The 16,979-nt window shown below is 37.0% G+C and overlaps 1 protein-coding gene across 1 annotated transcript in view; it reads left to right on the top strand.

Moving 5' to 3' along the window:
• CPS1 (carbamoyl-phosphate synthase 1) overlaps positions 1-16,979 on the top strand; it is a 151,648-nt gene that overhangs the window by 58,627 nt on the left and 76,042 nt on the right. The window contains 4 exon segments of the mRNA XM_021008717.1: positions 7,147-7,291; positions 7,862-8,072; positions 9,625-9,823; positions 15,931-16,107. Coding sequence (XP_020864376.1) covers positions 7,147-7,291; positions 7,862-8,072; positions 9,625-9,823; positions 15,931-16,107 — 732 coding nt within the window.

Below are 16,979 nucleotides of genomic sequence, written 5' to 3'. Positions count from 1 at the left end.
TATACATACATACATATATACATATATATATGTGTGTGTATACATACACACACACACACACACACACAGAGTAAACAGCAAATAGGCCAGTTTGGATGGAACATCATATATGAAGGGGAATAATGTATGATTATCCTGGAAGGATAGGCTAGACCAAGCTTGCAAATCCAAAACATAGGAGTTGATGTTTTACCTCCTATATTGCCTCTTCAAGGTGATGGAAAGTTTCTTGAGTAGGGAGATGATATAACCAGACGTCCTATTTCAAAATATTCATTTGGCAGCTGTGTAGGGAATGGAGAGGGAAGAGACTATGTAGGTAGATTTGTGAGGACGACCCCGGTGAGAACTGACTGGGGTCTGAACTAGGGACTTTGTGGTATGACTAGAGAGAAGGAGACCGATGCAAATGATTTTGAGAGGAAGGAGGAAAGAAACATGATTTTATGGAGCTTTATAAAAAAGGGGTTTTTTATCTTGATTGGAGGTAGAATTAACAAGACTTGAATTACGGGGTAGGGATAATGAGAGTAAATAGTCAAGGGTGACTCCAAGATTGAAAACCTGGTGACTTGACTTTAAGAATGGTGGCTGCCTAAAGAGAAGTAGAGATTTTCACTTGTTATGCTCTCCAGAGTATTATGGTTACTTGTTTATGTCTCTTTCCTTCATCCCTATTAGTAGATTGTAGTTTTCTTAAGAGCAGGGACTATCTTGTATCTTTCTGTGTTCCCAGTGCCTATCTCAGTGCTTTGTCTAGTTAAGAATAAATAATGATTTTTGAATTGAATTGAATTGTCATTATGGATCATTGAGTCACACAGTTAAACCCAGTTATATTTGTGATTCAGGTGTGAGGTTAAGGCAGAGCCTAAATATGCATAAATTTTTAGAAGCACAAGTTAATGAGCTTATTTGTTCACTGCCATACACAAAAGTGAGAGAGTCAACAAGAAGCTCATAAGAATCCATTTCTCTGTCAAAATTCATCCCTCTAACACTTTATAGAATGCATTTTCCTTTCCCTGTGTGTAGTGGCAGAGCCTTATGAAAATTAAAATATATACCAATGAGTGGTGAGAACGATGGAGGTTAACTGCCTGATTAAAATAGCAATAGTTGGGTAAGCATACAGCTTGGAAGCTACCATAATTGAGCAGGATTGTGGCTGTGTTACACTCTTATTCCTGTCATGAAATTGCATCAGATGGTTATTTTAGGGCTATGTTGTCTTAGTAAAGAGCTCAAACACCAGTCATCCAAGAACTTCATCATTACTGCCTTTTGGGGTGAGGGATAAGCCAGATGACACTAAATTATCCATCATATTTCTGGGGAACAGATGCTAAGTAAGTTTGTATGTATTCAAATAATCAAACACAGTGACAGACTTATACATCAACTCAGATTTTATTTTTAAAATGGCAAGAAAAAGGAAACATTCTAATATAAATGTTTCATATTTACTTTTTGAAATTCTGAAATTGTGGATTTCAACCAAAGAATTTCTTATGGATCTGTAGGAGTTTAAGGCTTTCTGCATTTTAGAAATGCCGAGTAATATTAATTAACATGATCATTACTAATGGTACATATTTGCCAGCAATTGAAATATTTCTCTCTGCAATGTATTCATTCAACAAACATTTTAAAAGTATCCTATGTACTAAGCACTGGGGATAGAAAGACTAGAAAAAAGAAGTTACTGCCCTCAGGGGTGGGAGCTCATAGTCTACTGGGGAGAAAGAACTTGTACACATAAGTATAATTGAAAATATGTACAAAGTAAATTAAATGTAAATTCTGATGGCAAGAGGAGAGCAATTGTGGGGATCAGGAAAGGCCTCCTGTGGGCAGTGGCATTTGAGCTGAGACTTGGAGGAAGAGAGGGATTCTGTGAGGCAAAGGTGAGAAGGAAGCACATTCCAGATAGGTGGTTCAATTCATGCACAGAGACAGAAGATGGACTTTTGTTTATGTTGATCAGTATGCAGGCCAGTTTGGCTGGAAGAGAGAGTGTATAGAGGGGAGTAATACACATTTATCCTGAAAAAATAGGGAAGAGTCAGTTGCAAAGGGCTTTAAATGCCAAAAGGAGGAGTTTGCATTTTTATACTAGATACTGGAAGTTCTTGGAGCTTCTTGAGAAGAGAAGCAAGAAAGAACCCTATATATGGAACTAAAGGGTACCCCAGAGGCCATCTAGCTCAATTCCCTCATTTATAGATGAGGAAATGGAGATCTAGATAGGCTAACTGTCATTCAGACAGTGTCAGAGATGACAAGTGTTAGAGATGGGATTTGAATCCCATCAGTGACTCTTACCCCAGAGTCACTTTTCTCTCTACCATGCTGTGGAATATTGATTTGGCAGCTATGTGAAGTATGGATTGACTAAGCATAGAAAGTAATTAGGAGGCTGTTGAACTAATATAGGTGAGTAATGATTGGATCCTGGACTAGTGAGGTGGTCATGTGAGTGGAGAGAAAGAGATGGATATAAGAAATATCAAAGGAGTAGAATCATAAGACTTGGCAACTGATTGGATATGGGTGAGGGAGACAGAAGAGTTGATGACAGTGTCAATATTCCAAACTTAGATGATTGGAACAGTGGTAGTTCCTTGAACAGAAACTGGAAATATAGGAAAAGAGGAAGGTTTGGGGAGAGTCATATAATGGATCTTGTTTTATAAATGGTGAATTTGAGACACCTGTGGACCATCAAGTAGAGAAATACAAAAGGCAATAGGTACATGGGAAAAGAGTTCAGCAGACAGGTTAGAGCTGGATGCATAGGTTTTGATATCATCTGTATGGAGATGATAATTGAACCCAAGGGAGTAGATGCAATCATAGAAAGAATAGAGAAAGAAGAGATGAGAGTCTAGGACAAACCTTTGAGATGTACCAATGCTTAGGGCTGGCATATGAATGAATATCCAGATAAGAAGACTGAAGAGTGGTCAGACATGCAGGAAAGAGATGTGTTATGAAATCTTACAGAGGAGAGGATGTCTAGAAAAACACAGTGGTCAAAAGTGTCAAATATTTCACAGAGAAGAAGGACAAGAACTGAACAATAGCTATGAATTTGGCAGTTAAGAGATCACTTACAACATTGGAGAGAACAGATTTATTTGAGTAATGAGCTCAGAAATTTTATTACAAGGGTTTGAAAAGTCAGGAGAAATTGAGAAAATCGGTGTAGGTAAACAATGTTAACAGCTTTTCCCTCCTTAGGAGTTGAGCAGTGCAAAAGGAGAGACATACAGAACTAGAGTGTAAGAGGATTGATGGAGATTTCTTAAAGGATGGGGCTGATCTGGGCATGTTTGCAAGCAGAAGGAAAGGAGCCAGTGGATAAGGAGAGATTAAAATGAGGTGGGGAGAGGGAGTGAATGAAAGGGCAGGCTCCTGGAGGGGCATGAAGGGGTGGAAGAGTGTATAAGAAGAAGGGTTGGCTTTGGAAAGGAAAATTATTGTTTTTTCAGACACTGGAGCAAAGAGTATTGTCAGCTATTCAGGCAGCTAGAGGAAAGAGCTTTGGGAGAGATAATGTTAAGAGAGGATAGAGAATCAACCATAGAATAAAAGAGGTGGTGTACATCATTGAGTACTCAGTTTATTTCACGTAATATGAATTTGCTGCAGATTCAGTCAGCATGTTGTGTGACTTCATCTGTGTTTTGCAACATATCAGGAGGAGAAGAAACAGTGGATGGAGGGAATAATCCAGGGTTAGAGTTTGGAAAGGGATGAGATGTGATAGAATGAGAGGGGCAAGATTTTTAAGGGTAGAGAGGGCAATGTGAAGTTCAAATGATTAACTGTAGGGTCAAGATTTTGTAGAGCAGAAAGTCCAGAGTAGGGATGATGGTTTGAGGAAAAAAAAAACAGAAAGAGATAGAGTGACTGGAAATTGTGGGTAGAGTGGAGAATCATCTGAGGAGATAATGAGACACACATAAAGATGAATGGATAGGAATTATGGTCAGATGGAGGAACTTCAGAGTTAAAGATTGTGCCAGGAAATCCTTGTAGGCAATGAGGAGACCATGAGTATGACTATTTCTGTGTGTGACAGGATTGGAGTACAAGTAGAAATTACAGGATCTGAGAATTAGTTATTAGTTATGAAGTTATTTGATAAGACACTGCATACAAATTGAGGTCCCCAAGTATAAGGGCTAGGGTTGGGGTAAAAATTGGGTTGACTAATGTCAACCCAATTTTCTGAACAGTTCTGAATTGAATTTAGTAGTCAGTTGTAGGAGAGGGTGAAGCATTATGAATTGTGAAATAAACATGAAGATTATTGCCTTTCTACCCAGGGCTGTCCTCTGTTCTTTTGCCATGCCCCTAGATGAGGTTTTTTCTATTTTTTTTTCATGATTGCACAAGGAAGTCAATCTTTCCTCTCTAGATAAACCAATAAACTGCTTCCCTCTACAAATGTACCTGAAATCACGTGTTCAATGATCATAGAGATTTAAATAGAAAATATAGAGCTTCTAGTCTTTAGGGACATTTAATTTCTAAAAAGACAACACAAAAAAGATTGTTTCAATCCATTTTGGTACATTTAAGTCAATCCAATAGAAAATAGGACTGCCTTGGAGCAGCTAGGTGGCGCAGTGGATAAAGCACCGGCCCTGAAGTCAGGAGGACCTGCGCTGAAATTCGGCCTCAGACCAAACACTTGACACTTACTAGCTGTATGACCCTGGCCAAGTCACTTAACCCTAATTGCCTTAAAAAAAATAGGACTGCCTTTAGTAAAGATAAAGACCTGTGTAGAGCTCCACAAAATCATGTTTCTTCCTTCCTCTCCATCTTTCCATTTTTGTTCTTCCTATCCCAAATTTTATTCATACTTGAAGATCAAGTTCCTACCCTATGTCTTGAAAGTCCTCTCTTACCACTTGTAGTCTAAAGTCATTCAGTTAATTAAGAAGCATGTATTAAGCCAGCCATTATGCTAAACACTAGGGATACAAATAAAGAGAAAAACTTGGGCTGTGCCCTCAGGGAGGTGTCATTCTAATAAGAGAGACAATATACAAATTGTATTATGTAATTATATAAATACAAAATATAAACTGTGTAAATAGAAGGTAATCTCAGAGGGAAAGTATGATTTAGGAGACAGTAAAGGTAAGATTTGGTGTAAGTCTTGAAGTGAACCATGAAAGTCAGGAGGAGGAGGGAAGGGAAGAGAGCATTTCAGGTATGGGGGAATATCCAGTGAAAGGTCATGCAGTCAGGAGATGGAATATAGTGTTTGAGGGAGTAGTCCAGTATAATTAGATCATGGTGTATGTGGAGGAGAATTTTAAGAAGATTGGAAAGGTAGAAAGGCACCAGGTTTTGAAGGGCTTCAGATGCCTAAGATGTTATCTTTCTTCTGAACTCCCCTTAGCACTTAAAGAATATGTAATTTGACAATTAATCATGTACTTCCTTGGGACAACTTACTACTGTTGTAGTAGCAAGAACTTTGACTGTTATTTAAACTTTCATTGTAAACTCTTTGAGGCTAGGGGGCATTGTCATCCATATTTGCATAAATAATCTAGTGTAGTGCTCTGCACCTAATAGGTGCTCAATAAATATTTGTTGAAATAATTCGATTTAATTGATTCTCAACTGAGCTTCTCTACTTTTTTCAAAAAATAGATGAGCTACTTTGAGAATTGACTGAAATCTTATAGACCACCAGTATAGAGTTTCCATTTCATTACAAACCATCTTTTGATAAGCTTTCTTTTTTTTCATTACAAGTATTTTCCATTTAAATGAAGAGGTTCTAAGTCAACCTAACTTAAGAAGAAAAGCAAATCAGTGGTAGGATAAGGGCAGGCAAAATCATTTAGTTCTTGTGCTTTCTGTTAACTTGGAATATACAAGTGCAGATAAATGTTGAAAAATACATCTGGAAACTCAAGCTTCCCCTTTAAAAGACTGATCCTACCATATGGTCAATAGCTGTTATCTAATGGATTTTGGTGGTAGTATCACTCAATCAACAAGCATATATTAAATGCTTACTTTATGCCATGCTGTTTGCAAAAGTGCAAAATAAATGGAAAAGTGTGGAGAGGGTTCACGAAAAAAAAAAATTGTAGCTTAATGCTTCTCTGGGTTGAATGATCCCAGGGACTTGCAGGACATAAATGCCATCGCTACCGAGGCTTTCATTTCCCTTTCTGACTCTTAATTAAATACATGTTTTAAGTTGAACTTAGACCAGATGACCTTCAAGGTCCATTCCAACTTGTCATTTTCTGTTACAGACAAAGAGAAATGGACATTTTGATATGTCCTGTATTTGTAGGAGTTAAATGTCCTAACTGACATATTTTTTGGTTCAGTCTCTTGCTGACTGTGATTACTTAGTAAACTTTAAATAATTATAGCAATTACACTAATTTATATGCCTACTCAGGCTATATTAGCCAAAGACACATGTCACTGTAGTACAAAAATGCTGACTTACCAGCACAACAACCATGCTATATATTTCTATAGCAATTCCTAATTTTAAAACTGTGGGTGTTTTTGATTGAAACGTGTTTCTGTTTGTGATTGCTACTTTCCTCATCATCTTCCCTATCACTATCACCTAACCTTTACTTAGTGTTGTGTCCTTCCAGAAGTAGTGGAACTGCTCTTTAGAGAAGTTAGAGTTTCCAGATTTCTTTTTCCACATTTATTTATATTTGTCATATTCTTCAGTTTCATAGAAGCCTAACTACTGAAATAATTTCATTTCCCTATGCCTGATTGCTCAATTATTTTCTCCTTTTTTAAAAATTAGGTTGATTTAATGCCACATAAGCAATTTGAATGGCAACTCTCAATAATATAAATCAAGCATATTCATGGCTTGATGTTATTTCTAGCATTGCTCTGATTTTTCTGACGCCCTGTGCCTCCCTGAGTGTTGGGAGTGACTGTTAACTGGGCTGCTGATGCTGGCCAGGATTCAATCCAGGGCATCTGCCAAACCTCATGAAAGCTCTAGCTAGTGGGTTAGAAAACCACCACCACCACTACTGCAACAACCAGAACACATATCTTGTCATTTTTAAGAAACATTTTGACTTTGTTTTCTTTATTCTTTTCAAAAACTCTTATTTCTAGGCATTTGCCATGACCAACCAAATTCTGGTGGAGAGATCAGTAACAGGCTGGAAAGAGATAGAATATGAAGTTGTACGAGATTCAGCAGACAACTGTGTCACAGTCTGTAGCATGGAAAATGTTGATGCCATGGGAGTCCATACAGGTAAAGAAATGTGTATAATGGGAGTAAGCATAAATTGTCTTAAGTCATGAGATGATACCTTTTTCTTCCAGTAGCTATTCTTATTGGCCAGACAAAGTAACAGTAATAATACATTATGTTTGTTTAGTAAGGCATGTAAGGTAGACAGGTATTATTATCCTCCATTTTATAATTCAAAGAACTGAGGCTCAGAAAGATTAAGTGACTGACCCAGGGTCACACAGGTAATAAATGGCAGAGAGCAGACTAGAATTCAGTTATCCTCATTTCTGGTCCACAATTTCCACTGGATCACAATGGATATTGAGAGAATATCAAATTAAAGTTGTTTTCAGTGGGCCCTTTTTGTTATTGTTTATCTCCACATGGAAATATTGTAAAATCTTTCCAAAGATGTTTGTGCATTCCCCAGGCAGTCAAATTTGATGTGCCTTGAAGTATCTGTTTAGGCTTTCCTTTGATGGGCCTTGGGACTGATGTCTGTCTTGTATCACGAAGGCAGATTATGCAGTAGGTTATACAGGTTGTCAGCAGCTGCCCTCAATTAAGGCATGCCTCTTGACTCTACAGGTGATTCCGTTGTTGTGGCTCCTGCCCAGACCCTCTCCAATGCAGAGTTTCAGATGCTTAGACAGACTTCGATCAATGTCGTCCGTCACTTGGGCATTGTTGGTGAATGTAACATCCAATTTGCCCTGCATCCTACCTCCATGGAATACTGCATCATTGAAGTGAATGCGAGACTATCTCGAAGCTCTGCCTTAGCCTCGAAGGCCACAGGGTAAGTCTAGGACTAATGAGAATGAGTTTATATCAGGATAGGTTCCCAATTTCCAGAATATAAATGGAAAACTCACTGCTAGGGACAAACTGTGCTGTATTTACAAACTATATTCTACATTTCTGTATGTTGGCTGTAGATCATCTGTGGAACCCTGAGGACACAGTTATTAATGAGTCTGATGCCAGATTGAAGCAAATGGCATAGCTAGCTCACTTTGTCAGCTAATCATAAGCTAATCAAAATCTGGGTGGTCAAAGCAGTCTGCTCAAAATCTGTTTCTTAATTCTGCCTTGCAGATGCTGTTGAAAAGTATAAATTAATCCTTAATTTCAGTCCTTAACCAACTTTTATAGATTGGGAAGCCCTATGGCAAGATGTAGACAAATTACATCATGGAAACCTAGCATTCAATGCCTTTTTGTCAGGGAGGGAGGTAGCAAATCTCCTACAAAACCAAATGATCTGGGTATTTTTCCACAGGTCAAAAACAAAACAAAACAAAACAAAAAAACCAACCAAATTGCTGTAGTAACTGGATGAGGTTGACAGGTATCTTAGGTCAACAACTTGCACAAGTATGATTAGAAAGCAAATTAATTTTACCCACTGATGTTGTTAATATCGATCTCATTTAGCATTTATATATACATGCCTATAAAATGCTCTGGAGTATAGTAGGAGGAATTCAGGGCTCAGTTCAATCAATCAGTCAATCAGCATGTACTTAAGCACTTGCCATATGCAAGGCCTTACAGACCTGGCTTCTAATTCTGGCTTTGTCATTTACTAGATGTGTGGCTTTGGGCCACTTGCTTTCCCTTGCTGATCTTCAGTTTCCTCATCTGGAAACTGAGGGAGTCCAACTACCTAATTTCTATGGCCCCATTTGGCTCTAAGGTCTAGGATCTGTAATGGCCATTCCAGATCTCAAATTCTTTGGATCTACCTGTGGTTCTTGTCAGCTCCTCACCCACTTAAGAAAGATAGTTTTTGATGTAGCCGAGGAGGTTAAAATTTCTATTGGTTTAGGCGTAGCAAGTTTCCTTAGGTAGATACATATATAGAATTATCTTCGATGTTGATTTAGAGATAGAATATGCCTCACTCATCACATACTTCACACTTTCAGCCTGCTGTTTATCCGATAGCTCTTTCTTGCTATCCTGTCTCCCTAAGTGTAGTCAATTCTATATTTTTCAGAACACCTTGGAAATTTTTATTTTAGAGTGGATCACTAAGAAATGAGCACTTTGTCAGAGAAATAGAGCACCTGTTTGCTTGGGGTTGAGAAGATGCATAATGTTAAAATGCACACTGGGTTAAGTAGGTGAATATTTTATGTGAACTATGCCTAGATACTTTATTGTAGCTCAAATTATCTGACACTTGTCTCCTGAAATGCTGTACAGAGCACAGAATCATCTGTAACTCTGACATGGAATCAACACAATGATTCTATGAAATATAGGCTTGTATTTTGGATTGCTTTATTAATACATAGTGGTTAAGCAAAAGTTTAGCAAAATGTTGCCTGACCTCTCTCCTCTAGGTATCCACTGGCATTCATTGCTGCAAAAATTGCCCTAGGAATCCCCTTACCAGAAATCAAGAATGTTGTATCTGGGAAGACCTCAGCCTGTTTTGAGCCTAGCCTGGACTACATGGTTACTAAAATTCCTCGTTGGGATCTTGACCGCTTTCATGGGACCTCCAGCAGAATTGGTAGTTCTATGAAAAGTGTAGGAGAGGTGAGTGACTTGCTTCCTCCTTCATTTATTCTTTGTCCTCAGTTTTACTTAGGGAGCTCTGGAGAATACTCTAACCTAGAAATGAAACAACTAGATTGTGTAAATTCAATGAGAAGTGCATCTTCTCATAAAGCCCAAAGCCAAGGTTTTTAAACCAAAAGGTCATGGGGAATGTAGACGATGTTCACTTTTGGGTCATTATCTGAGGTTTTCACTTTCGCTGACATTCATTATCTATCATCATTTCAGTTAGGCAAGATTTCTTTAGTTAACACATTCACTTGAAAGCCTTTTAAAGGTGGAGAGAAGGACATGGTTCAAATCTTGTATATTTTTACATAAGGATCAGAACCAGATAAATAGGGTTAATTTTGGTTGGACAAAAAGGCTAAGAAATAAGGGAAGAAGTCTCGGTCCATAGACCCACAGCAGTTAGGTATCCATCACTATTTGTAAGAGAACATTTAGTTCTCACTGTGAAGCAAGAATTATTTAGTCAAACATTGTCACAGACCCAGTAGGGTCTCTCCCCAGGATTCAGAACTTGGGAAGAAAGGTGTCTCAAAGATGAAAATTTATGTACATCTATAATTAATATTGACAACTCTAATTGACCTTTCAAGGAGAAAAATGAAGCAATAATTTATTTGGTCAATTAGCCATTTATCTCTTCAAAATATAAAAAATGATGATAATAACTAGCATTTAAATAGTGCTTTAAGGTTTGCATGGCACTTTACAAACATTATCTCATTTAATCCTCACAACTACCTGGGAGCTAGGTGCTATTATTATCCCTATTTTACAATTAAGGAAACTGAGGTGCCCTACTGACTCTAGATCCAGCACTCCATGGACTGTAGTACTTATAATTAGCTATAGAGGATATTTTGTTAACTGCATTACCTCTCTCCCCCTCTGATAAACCAAATTAATGTGATTATTAGGGAATTTCAAGGTAAAAATTAACCTTGCCTAAGATCTATTTGGTCTGTGACTGAGATTCTTCACCTTTTTGTGTGTGATAGACCTATTAGGGATTATTGTGAAACTTATGAATCCCTTCTGAGAATAATGATTTTAAATGCATAAAATAAAATACTAGGATTATAAAGGAAATCAATTATATTAAAATGCAGCCATCAAAATATAATTAAGAAACAATTTCAGAGACTACAGATTTAAAATCCTTAGCCATGATTCATTTAGGAGCAACCTAGTGCTAACTATTTATAAATTATTATAATATATTTTAAACCTTATAGAGAAAATGGTCTCATAAAACTGTAGAACTTTAGAGATGGTAGGAATTTTATAGACAATTTCATCAAAACCTCCTATTTTGACAGTTGAGGAAACTGAAGAATAATTTAAATTAAAATAAAATACAGTTTAAATAACTGTAAAGTCTTTTAAAAAGTTTTTTTTACAGTTGTTTTAATTTAGTATTTTATTTTCCTCAGTTACATGTAAAAACAATTTTTAACATTCATTTTTGAAACTTTAGTTCCAAATTCTCTCACTTCCTCCTACCCCACACCACCCAGCCTCATTGAGAAGCAGCAATTTGTTATAGGTTAAATGTCTGTAAGTCATGCAAAACATCCAAAATAGTCATGTTGTGAAAGAAAACAGACAGAAATACCTCGAGAAAAATAAAGGAAGCTAAAAAAAACTATGCCTCAATCTGTATTCAGACACCATCAGTTCTTTCTCTGGGGATGGATAGCATTTTTCATCCTAAGTCCTTCAGAGCTGTCTTGGATCGTTAAAATGCTAAGAACAGCTAAGTCATTCATAGCTGGTCGTCTTACAATACGGCTGATCATCTTACAATAAACAGTACATTTCATTTTGCATCAGCCCATGCAAGTCTCTTCAGGTTTTTCTGAGAGTGTCCTGCTCTTCATTTCTAGAATAGTATTCCATCATCATCACATACCATGACTGTAGCCATTCCCCAGTTGATGGCTATTCCCTCAGTTTCTAATTCTTTGTCCCTAGAAAAGAGCTGCTATAAATATTTTTGTATGTATAGGTCCTTTTCCTTTTTGTTTTATCTCTTTTGGGATTCAGACTTAGTGATATTGCTAGGTCAAATGGTATGCATGGTTTTATAGCCCTTTGGACATAAAGACTGTAAAGTCTTAAAGCAGGTTAGTGACAGAGCCATAGCTAGTACCAAAGTCTCCTGACTCCTAGTCCAGTGGGTTTTTTTTATGCCACTGAGATTCTCATATTTTCAGTAGTTAATATGCATAAATTCATTGGTTATGCTCCTCTCTAGCAGTAAGTAAATAAGACCTGTGATGCCTGAGAGATGACAGAAGTAGTGGATTTATAGTCTGAGGACCTGGGTGGGAATCTAGGCTCTGCTGCTTAGAACTGGTATGACTTTAGATTTGGGGCTTCTCTGAGTGGCTCCCATTTCCTCATTTTTAAATAAGAAGTTGGATTAGATAATCTCTAAGATCCCTTTTGACTCCATGAGCCTTTAAAGCTCATTATTTTGTCAACATTGCTTTTTCTACGAAGACTAATTATTAAAATGATAGTATAAATATTGATTAAATGCTAGTTCTGTTTGTGTGTACATCAGCATTATGAAAAAATGCCATTTGAAGTAAGGCTCGGAAGACTATAATAAAGCTAGGCTCAGATTAATGCCTTTTTGCTATAATTAAAATTATTTCTAATCTCTGTTAAGTCCTAGGTTTTATTTTTTTCTTTCCCTATTTACAGTATTATATCATTTTAGATAGGTGATATATATGTATGCATACATAAGTGACAAAAAATTAAATGCATATCAATGGAATTTTAATGCAGACATTTAAAATAGCTCAGCTATGAAAGTAGAATATAATTTATGAACATTATATTCTAATAGTAATAACTTAAGTAGCACAAACCTTGGCAAATTATCCAAAATTGTATGTTCATATATTATTGCATACTTGTGATTATGTTATACACATTTAACCCCTGTTCTGAAGGGCCTCTATGCCCTTATAAACAGAGCAAGGATAAAGTAATCAGACTCAATTTTGTGTGTGGATTGTAGAACCTGTACCATTACTTTGCTCTATAATCACACCTCAGCAATGGAAGATTACAACTTAGTAAAATTTTTAATAAAAGTTATAAAAATGTCTTTATTTTATAGCAGCACATAAGTAATGTATGAAGTGTTTCATTTCAAGCAGACTGCTACAAGCCCTTTCTTTGATTAGCTGGAAAATCTGTGAACACACTGTCTCATCTTACGACCTGTCTCATGTCACAACCACTGTGACAAGTTAAGGGACATTCTGTGCTTTTATTTTAATTTTTAAAATCAAACAGTCTGAAAGCCTTATCAGGAGAAATCAGTGAAATTTGAATTAGTATGATTCCATACAATTAAGGAGTTCCTAAAAAGCATCTGAATGAATTATATAAAATGTTGGAACTGGGAGAAACCTTAGAGATCATCTTAGTTCAATCCCCTCATTTTACAGGAAAAGAAACTGAGTTCCATAGAAATGTGTTTTGCCCAAGGTTACACAGGTAACCAGAATTCAAACTAAGGCCCCTAACTCCAAATTCAGTGCTCTTTTCCCCGTACCATACTTTCTGGGCAGACTGGGGAATATTATTAGCTAGAATACTGTATTTGTAGTAAGGAAGACGTAGGTTCAAATTCCACTTCATTTACTTAATAACTACATTGATTCTGGACTTGGACTTTCTCAGCCTCAGTTTCCTATCCATAAAATGGAGATAATAGTAGCTTTAGCACTTTAACTAGTTGTTCTTAAGGAGATAAGAATGTTTCTAATGTGCTTTCCAAAATTTACAGTCTTATACAGGATATTGCAAAAGTCTTACGGGTGTTTTTACCTTTAATAGCTTCAGTAGCTTCAAATCACATTAAGATTTTTTACGATGCTCTGTATAAATATCCATGCTTATAATATGAGGAAACAGAGACTCAGAGGCACTGGGGACTTTCCCATGCTAATTAGGGATGGAGTGGCAACTAGAATCTATGGCTCCTGTTTCTTCATCCAGCAATCTTTCAAACTATACTATTTTGCCTCCCAACAGATCATAGATTCATAGGAGCATCAAGTCTTAAAATTGGAAGATAGCTCAGAGGCTACCTCATGCACTCACTATCTAAACAGGAATCCCCTTTAAAAAAAAACATCTCTGAAAACAGACCATCAAGCCTTTACCTCACATCCTCCAGTGAAAGGGAGCTTAACTGTCTCATGAGACAGCCTGTTCAATTTTAGGGCAACTCTGATGTTTAGGAAGTGTTTCCTTAGGTTGAGCAGAAATACAACTCCTCATATTTCCAGTTACTTCTCTCCCCTCCTCCTTCTGTACTTGAATATGAACTCTATACTATATCAACAAATACTGTAATTTCCTTTTGGAGACATACCAGAGAGAACACTCGGCATGTTTTACGTCTAACTGCAGGATCTAGCTCTGCTAGTTTATCTTTGGAAAGGTGGGAGCAAGAGAAATGTTGGACCAACACACTATCCACCATGATAAATCCCCAAGATTCTTAGCAGCTATAAATAATCCATGAAAAAACATACTGCATTAAGAGGCTATTTTGTTTTGTTTTTCTTAGTAGACCTTACCTCTTGTCCATTGTCACAGTCACCAACCTTTCTAAATAATTTACACATTGCTCAAAGAAATAAACCCAGGAAGCTAGTTCTGTGTAAGAAAGCATGGAACTTTAATGGAGCCAGTATTTCCATCACCTTTTCTTTAAGTCATAGACCAAATGCTCATCAGCAGCTTGCTATTTTAGTGTAAAAATTCAAAGACCATGTCTATATGATTAAAACAGTTAGATTGACACAAGGTTACTCTATTATTTCTTGCCTTCCTGTAGTCTCAAGCAGAATCCTTCCCTTCCCTCCCCTGCAATTGTTCTGAACAATCTTCAATTAATTGTAAACATGACTGAGGCTACCAGACTGATTTTGCCGTGGGAAATATAGTCTCCGAACATAGTGTCTGAATATTTCAATAATGATTGTTTCTAAAGGTTCCATTAATATGAATTGAAACCCATAAATAAAATCAGCCTGTCTTATATACTAGCAGATCATTGTGTAGAAAAAGTTTTGTTTCTTTGCCCATGTGTTATTTCTCCTTGGTTATTTCTATTGAAAGAGACATCAGAATGACAAGGATAATCTTACTGTATAGGGACTCATAGGCTTCAGATACTACCTTACTTTAAAACCATAGTCTTTAGCAAGCAAATCTAAATTTCTAAGCAATAAAAGGTTTTGTTCCAATGCAAATATATATCACAAAAACATAACCAGGGAGGAGAAATATAAGAAAATACCTTCAAAATAGAAGAAAGATTGTTCTTCCTTGTGCTTCACAATTTTACAGTTTTTCATAGTAAAGTTCATAACAGAGTCATGGTAGCTAGGAGCTAACCCTGCCCTGATGAGCCATAACCATATAATGGAGCTGTGTCACCCATACTGATTTTTTTTTTCTAACTCTCCAAAGTGAACCCTTTGTCCTTTGTTCAAAATCATATTGGTTTGGGGTTCATTCATTCAGTGAGATCTCCTTTTCTTGATCAGGTGCAAAACAAGCTCCTTATCTTCTTCTCTGATAGCCACCCAGGCTTTGCTAAATCCCAAGACCAGGTTATCCTTACCTTTTTTCTGCCCCAAATTGCATGCTACTGAAGACAGCTGCAAAAATAATAATAATAATAATAATAATAACATAACCCTGCCAATTGAACTCACTAATATTTCTCTGTGGTGGACTTTTGCTCTCCTCAGTAGCTGTTCCAAAGCTCTTTTCTCTTGAAATCTTCCCTCCCCAACCCCATTCCACTCCCTGCTCCCTCTTGGCAAAGTGGGTGCATTAAATATTGCATCTTCCCGATAGAATGGAAGCTCCTTGAAGACAGAGGCTTTTTTTTCATCCTTTTATGCTCAGTGCCTAGCTCAACAGCTGTGATGTAGTGGGTATTTAATGAATGATTGTGGGATTAAGTAAAAAACTGAAAAATTGTGTTAGGTCTTTGTATTAACATGAAATCCTTAAACTTGTGTTTATTACAGGTAATGGCTATTGGTCGTACCTTTGAAGAGAGTTTCCAGAAGGCTCTGAGAATGTGTCATCCTTCAGTTGATGGTTTTACCTCCCGTCTGCCAATGAACAAAGACTGGCCATCTAATCTAAATCTCAGAACAGAGCTTGCGGAACCATCTAGCACACGTATCTATGCTATCGCGAAGGTAATGAAGGAAGAGGAGGGTGGGAATTGAAAATTATTTTTTCACTGTTTTTGTTTTTTAATGTTTGTGGTTTCCCAAACCAGGATTTGATACTTTAAAGCAAGTATTCTGAGAGAGGAAGGAAGGGGGGGGAGGGAGGGAGGGAGGGAGGGAGGGAGAGAGAGAGAGAGAGAGAGAGAGAGAGAGAGAGAGAGAGAGAGAGAGAGAGAGAGAGAGAGAGAGAGAGAGAGAGAGAGAGAGAGAGAGAGAGAGAGGGAGAGAGAGAGAGAGAGAGAGAGAGAGAGAGAGAGAGAGAGAAATAGAAAACTCACTTTGCTTATCCTTAATGGAATGTTACCATTGCATAGAAGGAAATGTCCTCTTCTTTGCAGTAGGTAGACCCCAATTTGTTAACATGCATATATAAATACTTGTGTATGGTTTTGCAAAGATGCCTTTATTGACTATTCATTTTTCCAGACAATTCTTTTACTTAAAATTGAAAAAAATCAGCATTGCATTTTAGAAAATAGGATCGATTTAAAGGCACCACTTAAAAGGTGCTGCCCTCCAACTGACCTTCTATATTATGTCTGGATTCCTTAGGAACATTGACAAGTAGCAGATGAGGCAAAGAAAGAAATCCGGTACCAATAAGCTCTGCTTGTTGCCTTATTTCTGGTATAGTTCCAGTTTTTGTCTCTTTTTAAGAATATATTAGGTTCTCTCCTATTTGGATGGTTTTAAAGTGGAGAATTTTCTTCTCTTTAAGTCTTCCCCAAATGTTTATTCTGAATCCTTTTAGAAATTTTGATTCTGTTGAAGCAAACAAACAAAAAGTTAAATTTTTCTCCTTTTTACCCTATAGTTCCTTTTCATGCAAATCAGGTGCC

The sequence above is a fragment of the Phascolarctos cinereus genome, unplaced genomic scaffold (assembly GCF_003287225.1).
Source record: "Phascolarctos cinereus isolate Bilbo 61053 unplaced genomic scaffold, phaCin_HiC Scaffold_7;HRSCAF=346, whole genome shotgun sequence".
Taxonomy (NCBI): domain Eukaryota; kingdom Metazoa; phylum Chordata; class Mammalia; order Diprotodontia; family Phascolarctidae; genus Phascolarctos; species Phascolarctos cinereus.
The sequence above is the reverse complement of the archived record's forward strand: the minus strand, read 5'-3'. Positions and strand labels throughout refer to the sequence as shown.